This window comes from Cheilinus undulatus, linkage group 20 (assembly GCF_018320785.1).
Source record: "Cheilinus undulatus linkage group 20, ASM1832078v1, whole genome shotgun sequence".
NCBI classification, from domain to species: domain Eukaryota; kingdom Metazoa; phylum Chordata; class Actinopteri; order Labriformes; family Labridae; genus Cheilinus; species Cheilinus undulatus.
Window position 1 is genome coordinate 26,950,306 of NC_054884.1, and position 22,433 is coordinate 26,972,738.

The window sequence follows — 22,433 nt, forward strand, 5'->3', positions numbered from 1 at the left end:
GTTTGTGAAATTGCCTCTCAATTCTCCTCTGATGAAAAAAGCCCTGCAATACCCTGCCCTTCTACCTTTGAACTAATCAAGCCCTACCTCTCTTGGTGTAGATGTTGTATATAGTCATGTTATGGCTGTTATTTTTTATAACTGTCCTTTGAAAAGAGAAAATTAAAGCAAATGAACATTAAGCTGAGTCTATATTTTTTTGGTACAAGATGCTCTTTTTATTCTCTGCTTTGGAAATGTATCTTATTTTTCTGTCATTGCTCGAATATGTCTGTTTCTCCTGTGAATATATCAGCAATGCAATTTGAGATTAATAAAATATGTATTTAAAAAAAGCTGAGAGTCGTCTTGAATGAAGATGTGTCTGGTAGTACACTCGGCATGTTAACTCTGGAAGTGTCCAATGGAACTACAGTGCCTGATTTTATAAATCAATCAGGGTCAACAAATTTGGCATTTTTGGAGCAAAAAAAAAAAAAATCCCTTCTTTTTAATGTCAGTGTAAAAATAGATTTCTGGTGCCCGTAGGAATCCTAACCCTGACACTGTATGGTGCACGTCTCCTGTACGCTCTCCATTATTCCTGTCTATCCTCAGCTTTCTTATCTACCAAAGGCTAAGTTGTATTTAAAAAAAAAAACTGTGTGCATATTAGCATGACTAGTTTTGTGAATATCTAAATTTCTTGGGTGGACTTGAAAATGAGAAAGGAATGAGCCCTACATAACAAAACACAAACCTGTATTCAAACTGCAGGAATAAGTATATATTTGAGTCTGCTGGAGTGTCCTCAGGACATAAAAGCCTGGGTGGCCTTAAAGTGTTTTGAATTTCAATGACAGAAATGGCACTAACTCTTGAAAACGTCCCAAAATATTCAAACTAAGCTTTGCCTAAATTGCCGACGGCCAAATCTTTCACACCAACTATCCTCCAAATTCCTTCTGCTAGCTCACTAATATTTTCTTGCCTGGAGGGGGGACCTGAGGGAGAACTCACGCAGGGAAACCTTCAGAAAAATTCACAGCATGCAGGCAGGAGAGTGGAGGCAATATTCATAGCCAGTGACTGGCACTATCTCAGTGCTAAAGGGCTGGAACATATTAGAAGTAATTGACACCGCCTTAATTGATATACAGTTTTTGATTAAAAAGGGAGACTATAGCAAGTTAGGTTAGGTTTTATATATTTGGGTCTTTATGCTACTTTCAGATTACTTATCTAAACCCTCTCCTACTTTTGCTGGTCTGGGTCCAGCCCTTTGTACAACCAATATGGAGGAGGAATGGTGTAAAGAGAAAATGTGGAGCTTTCCTCTCTCTGTAGAGCTACTCGATTCTTTGTAAACTTTAAAAATGAACTTGTAGCTTGTTAAATAACTATTTCTAACAATGTTTAAAGAAGTTTTTAGTCTACGTGATCAGCCATGACTATAATTCTTCATTAATGAACACTGCAGCTGTAACATGAGCAGCTAACGACACGTCTTGCCATCAACAGATTGTATACCTTTCCACAGCATTAATGAGAGAGGCACTAAGAGCAGGAATGCCCACCAGCTCATCTAAGTAGGTGTCTGCTTTTAGTTATGAGGCTCTGTCTGTGATGGCAGCAGCATTGCCTGTAGTCCTTCATATACAGAGGAATCACAGATTCTAAGCATGTCTGCTCTGTTCTCCGACCACTGACTGTGATTTCAGGCAGACTTTTATTGAAGATTAGTCAAGGAAACGCAAAAAGTTGTGCCTTTGGTTTCCAACAAACAAAGCAGAAGTGTGCCACAATACTAACCTCACACGTCCTGGGATGTGACTACTGTCCAGGAGCGTATCGCAGTCATAGGTAGGTAGGTAGGTAGGTAGGTAGGGGGAGAATGGAGGTATGTTGGCTGGTAGGATGGAAGGGCAGGAGGTAGTCGGGTAGGTAGGCAGTCATGCAGGCAGGGAGGGAGAGAGGGAAGGAGGGAGGTGGGTAGGCAGACAGTCAAAAAGAGAGGAAAAAAGGAAGGAAGGCAGGCAGTGAGGGAGGTAGATAGACTGGCATGTAGGTGGGTAGGTAGGTAGGAAAGGAGATAGGTAGGAAGGCAGACAGGGTTGCCATTTTACTCTCCATTCCAAAATTGTTTCAAAAACTTCAAATATTTAAGAAATGGACCAGAGTTCAGTCTTCATGGAATAAAAAAAGAGCCTTCCCAAGAGTTTCAAGGTCATATATTTTTATCACATTATATACAATATTTTATTATCATATGAACTGCTTCTAAAAGTCCGGATCAGTTCCACTTCATAAAGTCTGCAGACCAAAAACCTCTCTCTAAAAAAAAAAAAAAGACAGACATAACCCTGTTCCTGAAGTGCACTTTGGGATGCATTGCCAAGAAAAAAGCAGTTTATACAACAGAGACACACAGGGGCTAATCAGGTGAGATCTGATTTGTGGTTAAGAGGTAATTTTTTCATCCATCTGCAGCCACATTTTCATGTGAAAAATTGAAAACTTAGTGATAAGAGCCACTACTGAAGGAACAAAAGGTGAGATATTGTGGGAAGATGCACATTGAAAAGCAAAAAAGTAAGAAAAGCAAGACACTTCAGCTCCTCTGTGTTCTAAAGGTAAGTAAAGCTGTCCATATGATAAAGACTAGCTTACTCTGGCTCTCTTTTCAATGCTACCTAATAAGAGGAACATGAAAGTCTGGGCTGTCGAACAGAAGAGGCCTTTTGACTGGGGAGGGATCCTTGTCCGCTTTGTGTAGGAGTTTAAACAGTCCTGTTCCAATGTTCATCGGGATCCCCATAATGATGCACTCAGACACACCTGAGACGGGAACACAGGAAACACAGGAAATGTTAAGAGCCAATTAAATAGATGAGAGAAGTTTGTTTTGTCACAAAGGTGAGAAATTAGTTTACCGCAGACTGAGTCTTTTTGGCCAAAGTAGGCGGCATCGAAGAGATGATCAGCTGTTTTCTCGAAGGAGGCCAGCATGAGGACGCTCTCCTTCATTTTGGCTAAACCGAACCTGGTGATGCCCAGAATCTCCCCCTTAAAGGACAAATGTTTACACACAGAATCAGTGAAATTATCTTTAACATAAACACTATAAAAATAAAACTTAGACTTAGACGTAGACTGTATAAAAACAGACAACATCGGAAAAACCTGACAATGAAGCCAAAAGCAGTGTGAACACCCTCGGGTTAGAGTATAGCTGATAAAACCTTCTTCCATACCTACCTATTTTTGGGCCATCTCCCGCCCACCTCCCGTTCTGTCATTTCTCCTGAAACACTCCTGTAATTTTTGCAACTCTACTGTAGACAGGCTAATTCTTAAACACAAAATTATTTTGGTTTGTCTGTGGATACCAGAGATCTACATGAAATTTTAACCCCTCTGTCCCCATCAGCCTGATCCAAGGACTGAGTTGAACTCTGCACAAGCAGCCAGACGAGATGAGAGCTGCATGAAGGAGCTCTTCTGTTTCCTTTCTCTGCATTATCATAATACATCGTGCATCAATACAGCGTGCTACTGTGTGGCTCAAAACAACCACATGATGCTAAAGTTCACACTGTTAGGATTTCTGTCAAGAAGTGGAAGCATGGGAGTTATTTAAACCATTTTCTGCTCTAATTAACAGTTTTTCAAAGAAAGAATAAAGTCTACAGCGCCAAATATTTCCAGCTGTGCTATAATATAATGTGAATGTTTTTTATATGTCCAAGCTCAGGGAAAAACAACATTTTAAAGTGAATCCCCAGTTTAAAAATATTAGAACATGGTGGAAAAGTCCAGTGTTCAAAGGTTTCCTGAGCCTTTATTCCATCACCATGGGTCACAACCCCAATCATGGGGAACACTACTGACTTCACAGTTGTCCAGAAAATAATCACTGACAACATCAACTAGGAGGGTAAGCCATAGAAGGTCACTGCTGAAAGAGCAGGGTGTTCTCAGAGGCTGTATCGAAGCATATTAATGGAAAGTTGACAAGAAGGGAAAAATGTGGTAAGAAAACAAGCAACAGGGATGAGCTCAGCCTTCGGCCTAACAACAAATCTATTTTTTTCAAACATGATTTCATTATTAGAAAGCTAATCTTATTCACTCTGGTATCATAATCATGCACCTTAATTTCTTCTACTCTAGTTTCTATTTGGATTCCCTACTACCTTATTTTGTCTCTGTGTTGCTGAAACATAAATTTCCCATCTGTGAATCAATAAAGGGTTATTGTATCTGAACTATGTTACTGTTGCAGTGGTCATACCTTGTAGGACATGAGATCTGCCAGCAGCATGACGTGACGCCGGTCAATGCTCATTCCGTGGTTTACCATGGTGTATTGGATCTCATTGATGATAGTGGATCTAGCAGCTTCAATACCCAAAGTCCTCTCAACCTGGAAAAAAAAAAAAAAAAAAAAAGAAATCAGTGACAGGACAGCTTCAATCTGTTTATGTTTAGTCGTTTTAAATTGCAAAAGACCCAAGGCTGTAATATGTGAGATTATCTTTTTTGATTTTACTCAACCTACTAAGCGAAAAGCTTCCACTTATCTTTTTTAACCTTCAGGGTGTGTTAGAAATGCAGCTGCCACACTAAAGTCTCACTGCTGCATTGATGTTTCTCATCACACAGGTAGGATAAAATTTATTCAAGGCAGAAACAAAAAGGAAACCTTCTACAGCTTCAGATCTTCTAAAGTCCTTCCTTTGTCAAAAGAGCCACTTAAAGCAAATGTCTTCAATCCTTTTCATGGGTTTAAATTTGTCCTACATCTTCACTCATGAGGAGACAATGGGTTTCAATAGAGCAGATAAGTTCAAAGACTGCTTTGGACATGCTGGGAAATTGGACCTCTGTACTTAAATTACACTCATGGACAAAAGTATTGGCACTCCCGGAAATTGTTGCAACTACAAATGTTTTTGGTATATACTATAGCGGCGATTTGTTCTTTTCAATTAACAAACAATTTCATAAACTCAAAAAATCAAAGCGACCACTGTGGCCCGGGGATAGTAGATCTTACGCAGGATCAAAAATGTCAATGTCCATGCAAAAATTATAACTTTTGAAGCGTTTATTCACAAAAGCTTCTCACAAACAATTGGCGTTCTCCCTCTCTGTCTGACTCATGCCTTCCTGGTAAAAAACCATTCACCTTCCCCGGTGCACGCCCATCCTATCCTACCTGCCCATAATATAGACGTCACCTTGTGCAAAACTACCAAATATATCAAAACAAAAGCCCCAATCAATAATTAATTACTCTATACGATAACATTAGCTGTATCAAAATTAATCCTTAAATTCTCCCCAAACAAATAATGAATAAATGTAAAATTATCAAACAAAAGAAATGAAGTGAATAGCTACAACATACACGTTTATTCCCTTTATGTGCATTTGAACAACATAAAAAAACAGAAGAAAAAAGACAAAATTGACATAAACTTACACAGAACTTAAAAAATGGGCTGGACAAAATTGTTGGCACTCTCAACTTAGTGTTTGGTTGCCCACCCTTGGGAAAAAAATAACTGAAACCAATCGCTTCCTATAACCACCAACAAGCTTCTTACACCTCTCAACCTGAATTTTGTAACACTCTTCTTTTGCAAACTGCTCCAGGTCATTCATCTAAAATGTAAGACCTCTCACTGGTAAAATTAAGACTTTTTAATACTCATTAAGACCTTAAATTTCAAATACCCAATTTGAGACTCTTGAGAATCCGTGGGAACCCTCTCCTAAGTTATTGTGAGTGTGACTGCTGCAAAATAATCACAAAACAACACATTATACATCACTTTGTGTGCTTCTCTCTACCTGTATTTCCCAGAGCTGCGCACTTGCACCCCCCTCCCCTTGTGCTTTTAAAAATAAATGTGTACATTTCTGACATTGCATTGCACTAAACTAAGGCCATCAGAAGTACAAATTCAGATAATCAAATAAATTTCCCGGGACGTTTGGAAATCTCAGAGGATTTACTGTGCTTCAGCAGGGTTCTTGCTGTACATGCTTGGACATACAGTTGCAAGAAAAAGTCTGTGAACCTTTTGGGGTTTCTTGGACTTCTGCATAAATTGGTCATAAAATGTTTTCTGATCTTCATCTAAGTCACAACAATAGACAAACACAGTATGCTTAAACTAATACCACACAAAAAATGATATGTTTTCATTCCTCCCGACCATTGTGCAGGTCTGATCTGCAACTACAGGAAACATTTGGTTGAGGTTATTGCTGCCAAAGGAGGGTCAACCAGTTATTAAATCCAAAAGTTCACATACTTTTTCCACCCTGCACTGTGAATGTTTACGTTTGTTCAATAAAAACATGAAATTATATAATTTTTTGTGCGGTATTAGTTTAAGCAAACTGTGTTTGACTACTGTTGTGACTTAGATGAAGATCAAAACAAATTTTATGACCAATTTATACAGGAATCCAAGAAGTCTCAAAGGGTTCACATACTTTTTCTTGCAACTGTAATTGCAGTCATCATTCTTCATGCGTCTCAATCCCACACAACCAGGTGGAATTTTCTAAAAACAACTCAGGAACAGTTTTCAGCCGAGGTTTTTTCAAGCTCTCAGAAAAAGAAATAAAGCTTAGAGTGTGCACCTGCTACCTCCTACAAACACCTGTTCAGTGAAAGGCAGTCAAGCTCTATCAAAATATCAAAAGGCTCAGAAAAACATTTAAATTACAACCAACACTACATTCTCAGCTGCGGCAGACTGCTTTAGCTATACTAAGGTGTGCTAAAAAACAAAACAAAACAAAACAAAACAAAAAAGAAAAAAAAAGGGACAGGAAGATAGAAATAGGCACAAAGTACGGAAGAGGATTAGGGCCAATTTTGAAGGAGAAAATAATTTTGGACAAGTCGAGATTAAAGTTGAAATGACAAGAATAAAGTTGAAATTTCGAGAATAAAGTAAAAGTTTTGAAAATAAAGTTGAAACACAATTTTGAGATTAAAGATGAAATGACAAGAAAGAAGTCAAAACTTGTTATGACTAACAGTGGATCATAGACGCTGTGTGTTTATGTGGTAGAGAGAGAGATCTCTTTGTTGTTAAATCCAATAATTAGGTATAATTCCACATATTCACTGATATAAGGCATAAGGCATTCTGTAGAGACAGGCACAATTCTCTGTTGTAGTCTTAAATACTCATACATTAACAGGAGAGACAGAACAGCTCTCGTCTTCTCCCGTCTGATCGCATGTAGAGACGCACAGGTGACAGACTGAACCTCAGTAATGGGAGAGCAAAGGGAGATTCATCAGTCATTTACTGATCATTATTTGTTGTGGTGGGATAGGCAACATCAATTTAAACAACTCTACTGACATATTTGAAGAAAAGCATAAGGGCGCTGCATGAAAGCAGCAATGAAAACGTGGGGATTTTTGCTGTACATGCTCGGACAAAATTTCATTCATCTTTATGCAGAATAAAAAAAAAGAAACTCAAGCGTCTCAATCCCACACAACCAGGTGGAATTTTCTAAAAACAACAAAAAACAGTTTTCAGCTGAGGTTTTTTTCAAGCTCTCAGAAAAAGAAATACAGCTTAGAGCGTGCATCTGCTACCTCCTACAAACACCTGTTCAGTGAAAGGCAGTCAAGATCCATCAAAGTATCAAAAGGCTCAGAAAAAAAAAAAAAAAATTACAACCAATACTACATTCTCAGCTGCGGCAGACTGCTTTAGCTATACTATGGTGTGCTTAAACATATGGGGATTTTTATTTCTAAATTTCATACAAAAATATAATGTACATCGTGTACATGGCGTTTTGCAGGTAACATTTTCTTTATGCATCATACTCAATACTGTTAACTAGAGTGTCCAATGGACAACATCTGACAAAGTGTTCCCTTTTTTAATATTATATGGTATAGTATAATATTTAAGACAATAACAGAATCATGACTGTGTACAAAATGCCTTCTGCTTAATAACAATGAATATGTGAAATTATACCTTATTATTAGATTTAACAACAAAGAGATTCTCTCTTTGCCACATAAACACACAGCGTCTATGATCCGCTGTTAGTCATAAGAAGTTTTGATTTTTTTTCTCGTCATTTCGACTTTGATCTCGAAAATTGTGTTTCAACTTTATTCTCAAATTTCGACTTTATTCTTGAAATTTCGACTTCATTCTCAAAATCTCGACTTTATTCTCGTCATTTAGACTTTAATCTTGATTTGTCCATATTATTTTCTCCTTCGAAAATGGCCCTTATCCTCTTCAGTAGACAAGAGCACTTATATATGTGAAACATTTGCCTTTCACTTCAAGAAACCCCTTTTAATTAAAATGTGTATGACTGCTGAGGATCTGCTTTTCATCAAAATGCCTTGGTCAACATTTTATATATTGTGCTTTGGCATTCAGGTATGATACAATATTGGAGGTCTGTCATTTCAATCTAAAGCTTCATGTTGTAGCTGCAGAGCAGGGGCTCAATAATGAAAAGGACATATGAAGGGCTCCAATTTAATCTACAGCTCCATACGCTTTAAATCTCCTCCCTCTAATACCTCGTATGTGTTGTTTGAAGTGGTCCTGCTGCCATTCACTCCATGTGTTGCCATGACAGCTCTCATATTGTCCCCCTCCACCAAGAGTTTGTACTTGTTCTTGCCACTCTGCTCATCAATGTGGATGACGGCTCGGGCGACCTCGGGTATTCCTTGAACCACCACCTTCCAAGAAATTAGAAATAATGTCAGCATTTACACAAAGGAAAAATACACAATCAGGAACGTGACCTTCAAATTAAACTCCTTGATTTGAATCAGAGGAGTCAAAGACAGCTTAACATAAAAGCGGCCCTAGAACAGATAAACACCAAGGATGAGAAGAAGTATTTTGAAGAGTTTACTGCATGATTTACAACTTAACTTCTTTTTCTTCTTTATAAATTTCTGGATTTATAAAGGCACAGAGCTACAGTGCTGTGAAAAATATTTTCCCCCCAATGAGTTCTTATTATTTGCATATTTGAGTAAATACAAACAGCAGTTTTTAAATGCTGATTTCACTTCTTAGGGGAAAAAGCCACCCAAACCTACCTTGCCTCATATAAAAAAGTAATGCTCTCCCCATCTACTTAAAACATGAATTAGTTAATTCACCTCATTTTTTAAGAAGCTAAGTTCAATTTCACTAGACACACCCAGGCCTGATTACTGCTGGACCTGTTGAATGAAGAAGTCCCGTGAATAGAACCTGTCTGACAAAGTGAGGTAGGCTAAAAGATCTCCAAATGCAGCACATCATGTCGCCATCTAAAGAATTAAAGAACAGATGAGAGATAAAGTAAATGATTTCTATCAGTATCGAAAGGATTAACAAGCAATTTCTAAGGCTTTGGGACTTAAGCCACCATGGTGAAAGCCATTATCCACAAATGGAGAAAACTAGGAACAGTAGTAAACTCTCCTCGCCTTTTCCTTTATTTATAAAATTCAGCTTCTAAAGGTACTTGCAAATAACACAACATAGACTCAGGTGGATGAGTTATGGTGCCTAAAATAGACTTACCAAAGTCGGGAACATATGAATAAAATAATAGGAAAGTGCAGAAAACATGTCTAAAATCAAATTTAGCTAAATTGTTTTTTGAGCAGCTTCACCAAAATGACACTGTTTCATCTTCATCACTGCTTCTCTGTATTTCTTCCAAAGCTTCTGCAACATTCAAACGCTTCAGCATCATTAAAGATCAACAGGTCTAATCCTCTCCTCTTGCTCCCTGCCTCAGACAGAGGATTCATCCAGTGATGCACAGTGGGAGGTGATGACAGGTGCCCATTGCTCTCTTATTGGCCCTGTAACTCCGGGTGTGAATCAAGTGGGATAGCAAGTGAAAGAGGAGATTCTCCAGTTCACATAAGTGTTTGAACCGCATTTTTATGATGTAAAATGACAAAGATATTAATAAAAACAGTGAAAACTTGCCAGTGAGAGCGTCAACCTCAGAGGGTTTTTCCACATTCGAAGAAAAAGTCATGAAAAATCAAGTTTCATGCCATTAAGAGCAGAAAATAAGGCACAAATCACGTAGTAAGTAAGAAACAGTTGCCAATGAAATGAGTAAATTTCAATTGTTGAACGTCTTGAATATTTTTATAGAATAACTTATTTCAAGACACATCAGTAAAATTTAGCTTGTTTCATTGGCAGATGATCTTGACTTACCACAAGCAATAAAGGCCTTATTTTTTAGTCTTTGTATCCTGGGATAAGGATCATCAACTCGCCAGCTGAATGAGAACTAAAATAAGTGTAACGATTTGCTTAGTCTTAATTTTTTATGCAACTGTGTAACATAACTTGCAAACATTTCATTAACTCTGCTATCCTCTCAGTAGCACTAAAAATAGCATTAATTTTTTCATAAAACAAATTTTTATCATTTTTTCCACCCTAGTGATGCAAACTGGATGAAGAAAAGCCATACATGTCGTGGTCTTTTCATAATTATGATAGTGGGACGACAACCAGTGAGTGTTGGAGGATAAGGAGGATGCCAAATGTCAGATTCAGTAAATTTGCTGTTAATAACATAAAGAACAGAATAAAATACTGGCTACAAATGATCATATAAGTACAAATCTAAATATATATACAGTTAAAAAAAACAGGATTATACAGTAAATCAACCTGTAATGCAATCCTGTGCAAATAACCCATATGTATGCGACAGCACCGCCTAAATATGAATAAAGTACAAAATCAAGTACTTTAGGCGAAATGAAAACAAAAGGATAGGAAGAGAGTGTTTTTGTGGCTATGAACACTTACATCAATGTTCAATAGTTTGTCTATGTATCAAACAGAGCCAAACTGAAACAAATACTGTGTGTTTTCACCAGTCAGACCTTGGGAAGTTCTTCTTTCAGTGACTGCAGCACGTAGTACATGGAGCTTTTGCTGTTCTCACGTGGAGACACGCACACCACCGCCTCGCCGTGCACGGCGATGTCTCCCGGCTTCACTCTCAGTTTGGACATGCAGATGGAGTAGCGAACAGTTTCTGCATTTACCTAACAGGCACAGAGGGAATCAAGGTGATGATCTCATTGTTATTCACCCCACAGAGCACACTAATGCATCTGATCAACACTGCAGCTTTGAAACCCATGTTTTCTGCTATGACATTGTCTAAGCCCCCTTTTTTAAAGAAGTTAAATAATCAGTGTTTTGGCTTGTGGTGTTAATGTAATAATGCTTTTGCACAAATGAAGATTCCAAAGGAGAAAAAGAACTATTTTTTAATTAAAGTTAACTTTCATTATCAGTATTGTGCCATTCAGGCTTATTATGTAGAACTAGATATTAGACATAAGCTTTAATTCATGACAGAGAATGCTTCCTGTAAAAAACACGCCAGTCTAGACAATATCCAAACAAAAAACTTGACAATCACATAAGACTTTTAAGGCTTACATAAGTGCAAGACTTTAAAGAGGACAAAATTTAACCTTTTAAGACAAGCCTGTGAAGTCTGTCGCTGAAAAACACTCCAGTATAGGATTTTAGCATGCCTTAAAAAACTCCTCTGTTCCAGCCCTGCTAAGAACAGGCTGTTTCTGTGTCCGTGGCTTTAAATGTTACTGAGCTGTCTGATTCCACTCCTGTCCACAACCCTCTCAGGAAATGGATGTGGCTCGTCTGATCCTCCTCTAAGCAGGAGGATCAGGAGAGGAGGGCGAAACTTTCTTCCAAGCAGGGAGGGCCAACCGAACCTGGGGGCAGGGCTAACTCCCCACATGACATCATGAGAGGAGAAGCTGAGAACCACTTGTTTCAGCACACATTTTCTGAAAGGTGGAGAAAGAGAGGGGAGGGAATGGATTTTTCTGGTATTTGGGGGGATTGTGGACTGGCCAGGAAAACATTTATGCTAGAAAAGCCTGAAAAAGTCATTTTTATATTTGTTCCCTTTAATGACTGTAACATTCAGGGCTCTTCAAATAAAACTCATTCAGGTTTGAAATGAGACAATTTTTTTTACTATAAGTTTAAAACGTCTCATGTTAATCTATTGAAATGATTCAGTGCTGTTGGATGAATGATGGGGAATTTTGAAATATGTAGCCCATGATAGAGACAGTCTTTCCTCAGTAACGAGTAACCATATGTGCTTCTTGGATGACGTTTTGAAAGATTTTTGTTGTAATGTCATCAGTGTATTTCTCACCATAATTATTAAATTGAGGTAAAGAAAATAGTTATCTATAACAGTGGCATGTTTTCATTGTGTTTCTCACGTTAACAAAGAGCTGAAAGCGAGGCAGAAACAGCGTAGACTTAAAGCGCTTAAAAACAAGAGAAAATTAAAGAGAATGGAAAGGCAATGAAAGAAATTTTAATTAGACAAATACAATTGCAATATAAGTGTTTATTGTTTTGCATTGGTATTATATTCTATTATTCATCTAATCCTACAGACCATGAAGTTCTAATTAAGAGATCCATTGTACTCTTCTTCTTCTTCAGACTCTCAAATTATCTAAAAGCTGCTTCATCTGGGGAGACGTTTGTAAAGAACTTAATGAGCTCAACTTTATCACATAGGTTTTCACGTTTCATTTGCTGCAGTAAACAACATGGAGAAGGAAATTATGGCAAGACGAAAGAGTCAAGCTTTCTCCCTTGGATAGAATTCGTCTCTAACTTTAGATAAATTGAGGCACTTCAACAAAGTTTGGGAACCCTTTTCTAAGGACACTGTAAAAACAAGCTAGGCTATTAATTCACTGACCTGAGAGTCCTCAGGGAGGCAGGAGGGATAAGAGAGTACTTTTGTTTTTCTGAGTGTACTCTTTTTTTCTTCTGTCCTATTCTGTTCCTTTGTATCCACTTTTCCCTGTACACTCACTTATTAATGTGAAATCACTGGTTCACAAATGTTAAAATGAGGACATATTTTCAGTACTGAATGATTTAATTCTGCTTCCTGAATAAAAACTAACTAAACAACGTAGAGAACACACTGAGTCACAGATGATTTTGTAGTCTATCATTTTTCAATTTTTGGAAAACAGTGGGAAATGTGTCTTTTATATAATTGAAAATTACAAATGCAACGCAATCAGGTCTATTCAGAAATGTTTTAATTAATTCCTCTGTACTGAATAGGCTGTCAGTACTGACATGTCTAACTCTGACTAACACTGTACATTTTAACAGCTCTTCATGTCAAAGGGGACATTTTATGCAAAAATCACTTTTTCAGGCTTTTCTAACAAAAATATGTGCCCCTTGCCTGTCCACAATCCCCTCAAGTACCAGAAAAATCCATTACCTCCTCCCCTCTCTTGCCCCACCTTTCAGAAAATGTGTGCTGAAACAAGCCGTTCTCAGATTTTCCCCCCATGACCTCATGAGGGGAGTTAGCATCGCACCCAGGTTTGGTTCTTCCGCTTGGAAGAAAGTTCCACCCTCCTCTCTTGATCTTCCTCTCAGCTTCCATTTGAGATGCTGGATAGCTCAGTGGGCTACCCTGCTGACTTTGGTCTGGGAGATTGAGGGTTCAAATCCCAGTCAGGTCTTTCACATTAGATAAAAGTGTCTGTAACATTGTAACATCAGCAGTGCCACATCCATTTCCTGAAAGGGTAGTGGTCAGGGGCGGAGTCAGACAGATCAGTAACGTTTAAAGCCAAAGACACAGAAACAGCTCATTCTAAGCAGGGCTGAAACAGAGGATATTGTTAGACATGCAAAAATCCTATACTGGAGTGTTTTTTCAGTAACAAACTTCACAGGCATGTTTTGGGGACCTCTGAGACCAATATTAACTTGTCTTAAAAGGGTGAAATATGTCCCCTTTAAATCTTTCATTTTAATATTCTACTATATCTTTAACTTACAAAATGCATTCACCGCTAGAGTCACCAAAAAAAGCATTTAAATTATTTTAGAAGTACTTTAAAGAGTATTTAAAACATACTCAAATATAAAAAGCTGTATCATCAATAATGTGCTTTTCCAGGTCTAAGTCACAAGTAAAGATATTGCTCAGATTTTTACCTAAAACAATGAGGCAATTGAATGTGTTCAAACATGTAAATACCTTGGCTTTTAGCTAGAAGAAAATCTGTCTTTTAATCAACATATTGATTGTCATGCAAAGAAACTGAGGGTAAAACTGGGGTTTCTTCTATTGAAACAAACGCTGTTTTCCTTTTGCTGCAAGGAAAAATATCATTCAAGCAACATCTTTGTCCATAATTGATTATGGCGATATTCTTTAAATGCATGCTTCCTCATCCTCTCTGAAAATGTTAGACTCATTGTTAGACTCTACCATGCTGCCTTTCGATTTGTCTCAGGTCTGGGTTTTTGCACCCATCGTTGTGTTTTGGATGAGAACCTTGGTTGGTCTTTCTTGTACAATAGAAGGGTGGGACATTGGTATATCTTTCTCTATAAGGCTATTTTACATGAATTACCTTCTTCGATTTGTTCTCTACTGACTCCAAAAGCTTAGCAGTAGCATTTAGCTGCCACGCAAAAACTTTAAAGTGTCAGGAGCATCTCTGTGTTACTGGTACTCCTGGTGTTTATGCAAGACACTTTTCACCTCGATGAGAAATCTTGTGACATTTCAATCCTGTGGCACAAGGTATAAAGCCTAGGTCAGGCTACATGTTTTCAGCAAGATTATAGCCTGACCTAACAGTTGCAGTGTTGAAACCACACATTTCATCTTATGTAGAGTGTCATAGTGAACAACAAACAAGAGCAAGACCTCACAACCTCCTGACTGAAAGTCTAGCATGTCTGATTTTTGTCCCGCCCTTTACGATATGTTCTCTGACCACACTGACGTCAACCAATAAGAACACAGCAGTCTCAAATGTAAACAGACCAAACAGCAAAGTAAAAGAAGAGAGATGAAGTTGGTGCTGTGAGAAGGAACAACGAGACAGAGAAAAAAATCCAGAACTCCAATGGAAACATCCCAGCCTTTACGATGTGTTGTAGAGAGACTACTCAAAGCTTCACAAAATATTAGAGTGCATACGCATATGAAAATACCTTTTGTTTTTTCCTTTTATTGTTTGGAAAAGTTGCCTTTTCAGGACATTTTAATATTTATTTATTTATTTAGCATCCTAATAATGGCTGGTAAGACCTTAACTAAACACTGGCTGCATCTTGACCACCCACAAAAGAGAAGTGGAGGATATCATTAAAAACCCTTAACCTACCCTATCATTTCAATTAATTTCTTTATCTTCAAGTACATTTTTAAATAAAACTATATTGCATACAAAACTGTTCCCATTCTCATGTACAAGTATGATTTTGAGTGTTTGTGAGCCAAATGCTAAAAAAAACATTAAATATATCATAGACAGACAAACAAACAATTAGAATTATAATGACTTCATTATCTATAGGTTGATGCAGAGGAAGCAGGTTATTACAGGGAAAAACACAGACAGGATGACGCAGGAATGAAAATGATGAGAACTATAGTCATAGTTTTGGCCTTTAAATTGATAGAGAATGCATCAAGCTGCAAACTAATGATGGAAGTGCTCCTGTTTCTCAACAAGTGTTTTGTTTATAATAGTCATAATAAAACTAGGGGTGCACCGATCGATCGGCCAAAATCGGAATTGGCGCAGATTTCCTTAATTTTGGGGGATTGGTGATCGGCCAATACTTAGATAAGATCGGTGGATACGATCGGTTTCACATGTACCTCTACCTACTAAAATGTGAAAAATGAAAGACTAAAGGAACTGACATAATTTAGTAGTTTGGACAGCAATGCTCTAAACTTTTCATTTATATTTGAGAGAACTACCTCATGTGCAGTTAAAACAGCAAGTCTGTATTGTTTCACGGGTATTGTTCAATGTTTTTCAATAAAATAAGTTTGGAACATTGAAGGTGTATGCTGTCAGTTTAATATAGAATTAGTTTATTTAAGGGACCCATCTTCCCATATTTGTCTAGTACTATTGTTATCTTGAAAAAAAGCAAAAGTGATTGATAACAAAAAATGCAATATTTATTATTAGAGCATCCAATTAATGGGCAGATAAGTATGGATGGATAGATGGATGGAATACGCGATTAGAAAATAATCAATTGCTGCAGCCCTAAAAAAAAACAAACAAACAAACAAACAAAAAAAAAAACAGTCCATTTAAAAGATAGAAGGTAAGAAAAAGAAAGTTGTGGTACCTCCAGTCGAAGCAGCCTGATCCTCTCCAAGGACAATTTAACCAGAATGAAGCAGTCGTCAGGTAGAAAAACCTCTTCAATGTACTCAGAAATCTATGAAGGATGCCAAAGAGTTAACTGAGTTAGTTCATTTGAAGCAGTGAAAGCAGTAAACAAAATATATGTCAGGATTCATCACCTCTCCCAATAAAGTTTTCTCGATCCTTCCTTTCACCAGCCTCGCAAAGTCAGCGTCATCCTCCACATCCAAATGAGCTGTGATAATAGGCGTGCTGATCGGCGAGGATGGGATTTCAGTAGAAAAATCCAAAAAGTTAGGGGTTTATGCACTGCTTTGATCTAACAAGCTGCTAAGATTTAAAGCACATAAAATTATTCTTCATTGAAAGTGATAAGACAATTCCAGAGCTGGAGAGGTCTTTAAAAAGATGCGTGCAAGAATTGTGACAAAAGAGACTGTAACTATGAATGAATTCACAGAAAACTTTGAAAGATAACAATTCTGCTTTTTTTCCTCAGCCAGAAAGACAGAGGGGTAACAAGGAAACAAAGTAGAGAGAAAAGGGGTTACATAATCCCACCTGATGTTTTTTGAGGCATTAATAATTTCTTTGATGCGAGGAACCCCCAGTGTGATGTTCATGGATGCGACACCGGCAAAGTGGAAGGTTTTCAGGGTCATCTGAGTACCAGGCTCACCGATGCTCTGGGCACAAAGAGCTCCTACGGCCGAGCCAGGCTCCATCTGAGCTCTACACAACAAGTAACAATTTCAGCTTTCATTCTCTGTTTTTCTGATGGTATACCCTGTTTATAAATACACAGCCTCTGCGAGGCCCTGTAGAGAGTGTTGTCTGGTTATGCAACAGTCTGAAATCAATACTAAGACCTCGTTCTGAGCAACAAGAAGCAAGCATGGCCATCAAAAAAAGAAGTGATTATTCCTATTAAATTATTTCTAATCAATTTGAATGCTGCTGCAGTGTCAGACATAGCATTTCTCAACAAGCTCGAGAGAGAGGGAGAGAGCAATAGTGGCCGATCAAATAAAGAGAGTCAATGCCGCTGTCGTGACAACCAAAGGGGTTAAAAAGACAAAGGAGACTTTTTTGTTGTTGTTGTTGTTTCACAACATTTTTTAATTCTCTAATATAGGATTTTCAAAGTGTGGAAGAGTGAGTCTCATCTAGAAGAACACAATTTATTCTGCAGCCCTCCATCCACAAGAAATAAGAGGACTAAAAAATATGAAACAAAACTATTAAAAATATGCGTCTATTATCTAAAAAAAAGTAAGGTTTTTTTTAGCTCTTTGTTGCATATTGTCTAGAACCATCCCTTTTTCTGTGGCAATACGTTTATTGTTGTCTGCAGTTTACCAAGTGTCAGTATTACCTTTTTAAATTGTGCTCACTCTACTTTTGTGGGAACAATGAGTCCGTGTCTGTGCAGTTGAGAGAGGGTCGCACTATGTAAAGAGAACAACAGCTTATCATCCTCCACTTTCAGCTTTACCTTGTACTTGCTTTTGATTATCAAACCTGCTCTCACACAGGTTGTCCAGGTATTTCCGTTGCTAAATCTCTCAGTTGTTTTTTGTTATCGCGATTCCTTCCAGTTTCCTCCCATGGCTTGGTAACCAAACTTGGTGCTTTGTCTTAGTATGATGCTGAAGTTTACACGGCTTTGTGCAATCAAAAGCTTGCAGCTCTTTGCAAATCACATACTGTGGCTGTGGAGCATCAGGACCAGTCCAGGAAAGTCCGTAGTTTAAATAGCTTTGGTCATACTTCCTTTATTCTGCTTACTCCAGAATGTGCCTCTGCAGGTATATGAATCTCTCCATTTTGCACCATGCAACTAAATTAGTTGAACAAATTACTTTTTTCTGGTTTATGGTTCCGTGTTTCCCTTGAATTCTTCTGGCACTGCCAGGTGAGACCCACTTCACACTTTGAATACCAGTCTTTAAACCACTCTAAAGCAGTGGTTCTCAATGTGGGGGTCAGGACCCTTCTGGGGGTCATGAGACAATGACGGGGGGTCACCAAAGAATATTTCAAATCTGATTTACCATTTTTAAATTGAAATATCTGCATGAAATTAGTTAAATGTAGTATAAAAACATGGTAGTTTGGTGAGATTTATGCTTGAAAAAAAATTAACATTAAACAAACAAACAAACAAACAAACAAACAAACAAATAAATAAATAAAAATTAAAAATCAAGTCTGCACATGACTATTCTTGACTGTGCATTGCCGCATTCAACTATGCCTCAACCACCTTCAGGTACAGTTGAAAAATTCCTTTGCAAGAGCACAATACAAACACACACACAATTCAACTTTTACAAATTACACAGCAGCTTAAAAACCTTATGCAATGTCAAAAAAGCTTGTTTCATCTGAGATATGACTCATCACAAAATATTTTCAATACACTTTGACTTGTCAAGATATTCAAGATGTACTGTCTAAGGACAAGTTCATATAGCTAACTGAAATGTAACTCTTTAGGTGTTTATATCTTATTTCAAGTGGGATAAGATATTTTGACTAGAATTTAGAAAAATATAATTGGTAAGATTTTGTGTTTTTGCAGTGTAAACAAGACCTTTTGAGACATTTTGTCACCTTAAGTCTAAAAGTCTTCTTTTAAAGAACCCAGGCTGACCCTGAAATGTGGGTGAGTAGATGCTACCAAGCTATTGTTGCTACCTCTGTTTACAAACCTTGGTATCTTATTTTCTTTCAACAATTGCACCTTCTTGCTAGCCATTACAATGGATGACCTTTCACTATGCTTTTTAGGTTGGTCGAAACAGAAAGAACTACCCTGACCCTTTAATAAGGAGCCAAAATACAGCAAAGAGCAGATTCTTCTGCAGCATGAATCCCAGTATTAACTAGTTTTAACTTGGAGAAACATAATGATCCTCTCATATGTGTTGTTCACCATGTTTTTTTCACTTCTCATTACCAGAGGTTATAATGTGCAGGATCTCAGAGTAACTTTTTTTTTAGCTCTCTGTTCACAGCGATGAGCAAGTGAAAGTTAGCAGTGGTAAAGCAAGCTACAAGCTGATTTCTTTCAGGAGCACAAATAATTATTCCCACAAGTCCAACTCAGCAGGAACGGAGCAAAATCTGTGTGAATTCAGTGTCAGTCACGCTTCATTCAGCTTCCCTGCCCTGCAGTGTGTCAGGCTCAGGTTTGCTTTTGTTTAAATAGGCACACCTGCAGCTCTGCAGTGTCCTGTACGCGACATAAAGGACACAGAAAGCTAATGCACAAAGCAAAACATGGACATGTACCTCATGTACTTGTCTCTGCAGGTTTCAAGAAACCTCTCCAGCTGGGTGGGGGTTATGCGGTCCAGCTGATAGAGAACTTTTGGCTGCAATACAAAGCAGACAGAAATAGCGTTATGCTTTTAGTTATCTTCGTGTGTTCATCTCCTAAAATCTCCAGTGACAGTATCTACCTCGCTGGTGCCGTTGTCGTTGATGCCATATTTGTCTCTGGTCTTCTTGATCCTTTCAGAGATGCTTTTGATGAATTTCTTTATCTCCTAAAGTTTGGAGGGAAAAAGAAATTTCCAAAACCAAGACGCTCATTAAAGTCTTTGACAGAGCGCATTGTGCGTATGCTGTTTGACACTTGCAGCACTGTCATGCAGTTGTTAAATATTCTAGTAAAGAGTTAGAGAACATAATCCAAGTGAGCTGCATTGAGCAATCTGTCTATAAAACACCAGCAGTGATTTGGAGAGGACAATGCCATGTTAAAACTTGAGTCTTTCAAACAATGAAATACCATTAATATTTCATCAGGTAACAGCAAAACCTGGGTGTATGACATCAATTAGCAATTCTTTCTGACACAGCATTCTCACTTCTAATAAATCACACTCTGGCATGCTGTCACTCTACCTCCAGGTACTTCTCTGAGCCTGTTTCAGTTAACTCCTTCACAAAAAGGGGGAAAGATTCACATTTATTACTTCAAAAATATCATAAGCTGCTTGTACATGAAATATACGTCATGGAAAAGATAAGTTTTATTGGATGTGGGCTAAATGAACAGTTGGATCTGAATTAATTTGAATTCACCTTATACTTGTGATAATTTGCTTTTATCATGCCTTTATTTTGAATATGAGCTATTTCTTATGCATGATGATCTCTGGACATTTACAAGGAGCAACTCCCCCCCTTTCCCCTTTTCTGTTGTTCATATATTGACAACACTGAGCATTAAATAAAAAGAAAAACTGGAAAGCATATGTTGAAAGAGTTTTGGACTGTAAGTAACCATCCTTTCTAACTTCCAGTGGGAAAGGAGTGGCCAGAAAATAGATGGAAAATTTCAAAAGTAGTGCTGTTACTCGATTAAAAAAATTAATAAAATTGATCACATCCCTACACTGTGATTAATCATGATTAATCACAGTATTTTTTTAGTATAAGTATTTTTTATGTTTTTAGATTTTTAAAGGTTATTATTGTGAAGTGTTTAATTTTTATTCTTTTAATTCTATGTACAGCACATTGAAAGTGTTGATCTGAATCATTATCAACACCACTATCAATACTTTCTATAGCTTGGTGGAGTCTGTCACATCTATTGTAAATCCCTCAAATATAAACACATATTCACAACTGTATTTATTGAAGTTTCTCATTAAAAAACTAAAATTTCTCATTTTTATGTGACATTTGAATGTATCATAACGTATAAAATACAGTCGTCTAATTTACTGAATGCATCATATTTTCCATCTTTAGCTCGTAAAGTTCGCTAATTAACTTCTATTTTGCCAATTCCACCACGGATTTCTTCACTGGATTAATACTGTTAACAAACTGGACACTTTCAGCATTTATCTGAGCAGCTGAAGAAGAAAACTGTCCTGAAACAGCTAAAGAGAGTGGTATTACCATGGCCTGATCCTGTGTTGCTGTTAGCATCTTTGCTAACATTAGCAAAGATGTGCTTTGCCTGAAAGTGGAACTTGAGACCCGTCATGCTTCGGTGTAAAGACAGTTCATCACTGCAGCTTGTACCTACAATTTTGGTTTTATCATTACTAACATTTGCCAGCTTTTTAAAAAGAAAATCACCAACAAGCAGACCTGGGTTTGTCGCCTCACTCATCACTGCTGGCTGTGTCTGACCCGCCTGTCACCTCTTCACCCCCAGGCACGTAACCATCCGTGCTGGAGGACTACGGGAGGAAGTTGGGGTCAAACTTAATCATATGATTAAATTGCGCTATTATTTTTTCAAGATTAATCACAAGCGTTAATCTGTTAATGTTAACAGCCCTATTTAAAAAGTAATCCAGGAAAGTCTGTAATGCTATACTGTTATATGCAACTTGCGTTTAAAAAATTTAAAGAAAAAAAAATTTAATTGCATCTTACTGCTATAATAGGAACGCCTTTCTCTTTATGCTGATGACTCAATGGAATTCAAATGCTTGTCGAGGTTACCCCTCTTATTTTCATATTATTTGACTTGTAATAAAGTACAATTAAAAACAAAGTAAGAAACAGAAGGCTGATTCACAGCCGTTTCCAGGAGCAATGTTTCTGTCCCTGTGATTTTTCGCCTTCACTATAAAAGCTGCAGAGGCGTTACTGGGAGAAAAAGAGATTTCTCCCTTTTGCCAACTTGTGGTAGTAATAGAGGCAAGAACATGATCAGCAGAGCCAGCAGGGGATGTCAGCACTCAGTTTGTGTTTGACTGTGCCATGCTCTCATATTTTTTAACACCAAAGCTCAATAGACAAACGTTACACCACCCCTGAACCAGAATGAATATCTAGAGGTGTAATGACGGCCAAGCTTTGTTTTAATTCTGTGAAAACACCTACAGTACTGAAGAAACCTTGAATACAGTGATGATGGGTCTTCTGGGCAGGGCCAAACTGGTGGTGGAAACTTTGCTTACAGTAAGTTTACATCAGAGTGTTAGTGACCATCTGGACACCTTCTATTAAATCGCTGAGGAAGACAGGCTAGTCAGCAGTGACTAGCTGACCTTAAGCTCTGTGTAGGGTCAGCGGAACAGACTTAACCACAGAAGTTACCGCAACCGGACATCTTTGCATATCTTGTAGCGAAACTTGTCGTCCATATGAAAAAGATTTAGGGCAGAAAAATGTCTTGACA

The 22,433-nt window shown here is 37.7% G+C and overlaps 1 protein-coding gene across 2 annotated transcripts in view; it reads right to left on the reverse strand.

The window, feature by feature from the left end:
• Positions 1–2,211: 2,211 nt before the first annotated feature.
• polr3a (polymerase (RNA) III (DNA directed) polypeptide A) overlaps positions 2,212–22,433 on the reverse strand; it is a 60,814-nt gene continuing 40,592 nt past the window's right edge. The window contains exons 22-32 of one of the 2 annotated variants that reach the window (XM_041815706.1): positions 20,189–20,224; positions 19,741–19,827; positions 19,571–19,653; positions 16,835–17,005; positions 16,432–16,525; positions 16,254–16,346; positions 10,925–11,089; positions 8,579–8,743; positions 4,274–4,405; positions 2,913–3,045; positions 2,212–2,817 (exon numbers count right to left, since the gene is read on the reverse strand). In XM_041815706.1, coding sequence (XP_041671640.1) covers positions 2,669–2,817; positions 2,913–3,045; positions 4,274–4,405; positions 8,579–8,743; positions 10,925–11,089; positions 16,254–16,346; positions 16,432–16,525; positions 16,835–17,005; positions 19,571–19,653; positions 19,741–19,827; positions 20,189–20,224 — 1,308 coding nt within the window. In that variant the 3' untranslated portion in view covers positions 2,212–2,668. The remainder of the gene's footprint in view (positions 2,818–2,912; positions 3,046–4,273; positions 4,406–8,578; positions 8,744–10,924; positions 11,090–16,253; positions 16,347–16,431; positions 16,526–16,834; positions 17,006–19,570; positions 19,654–19,740; positions 19,828–20,188; positions 20,225–22,433) is intronic. The other variant, XM_041815707.1, reaches the window with a different exon arrangement.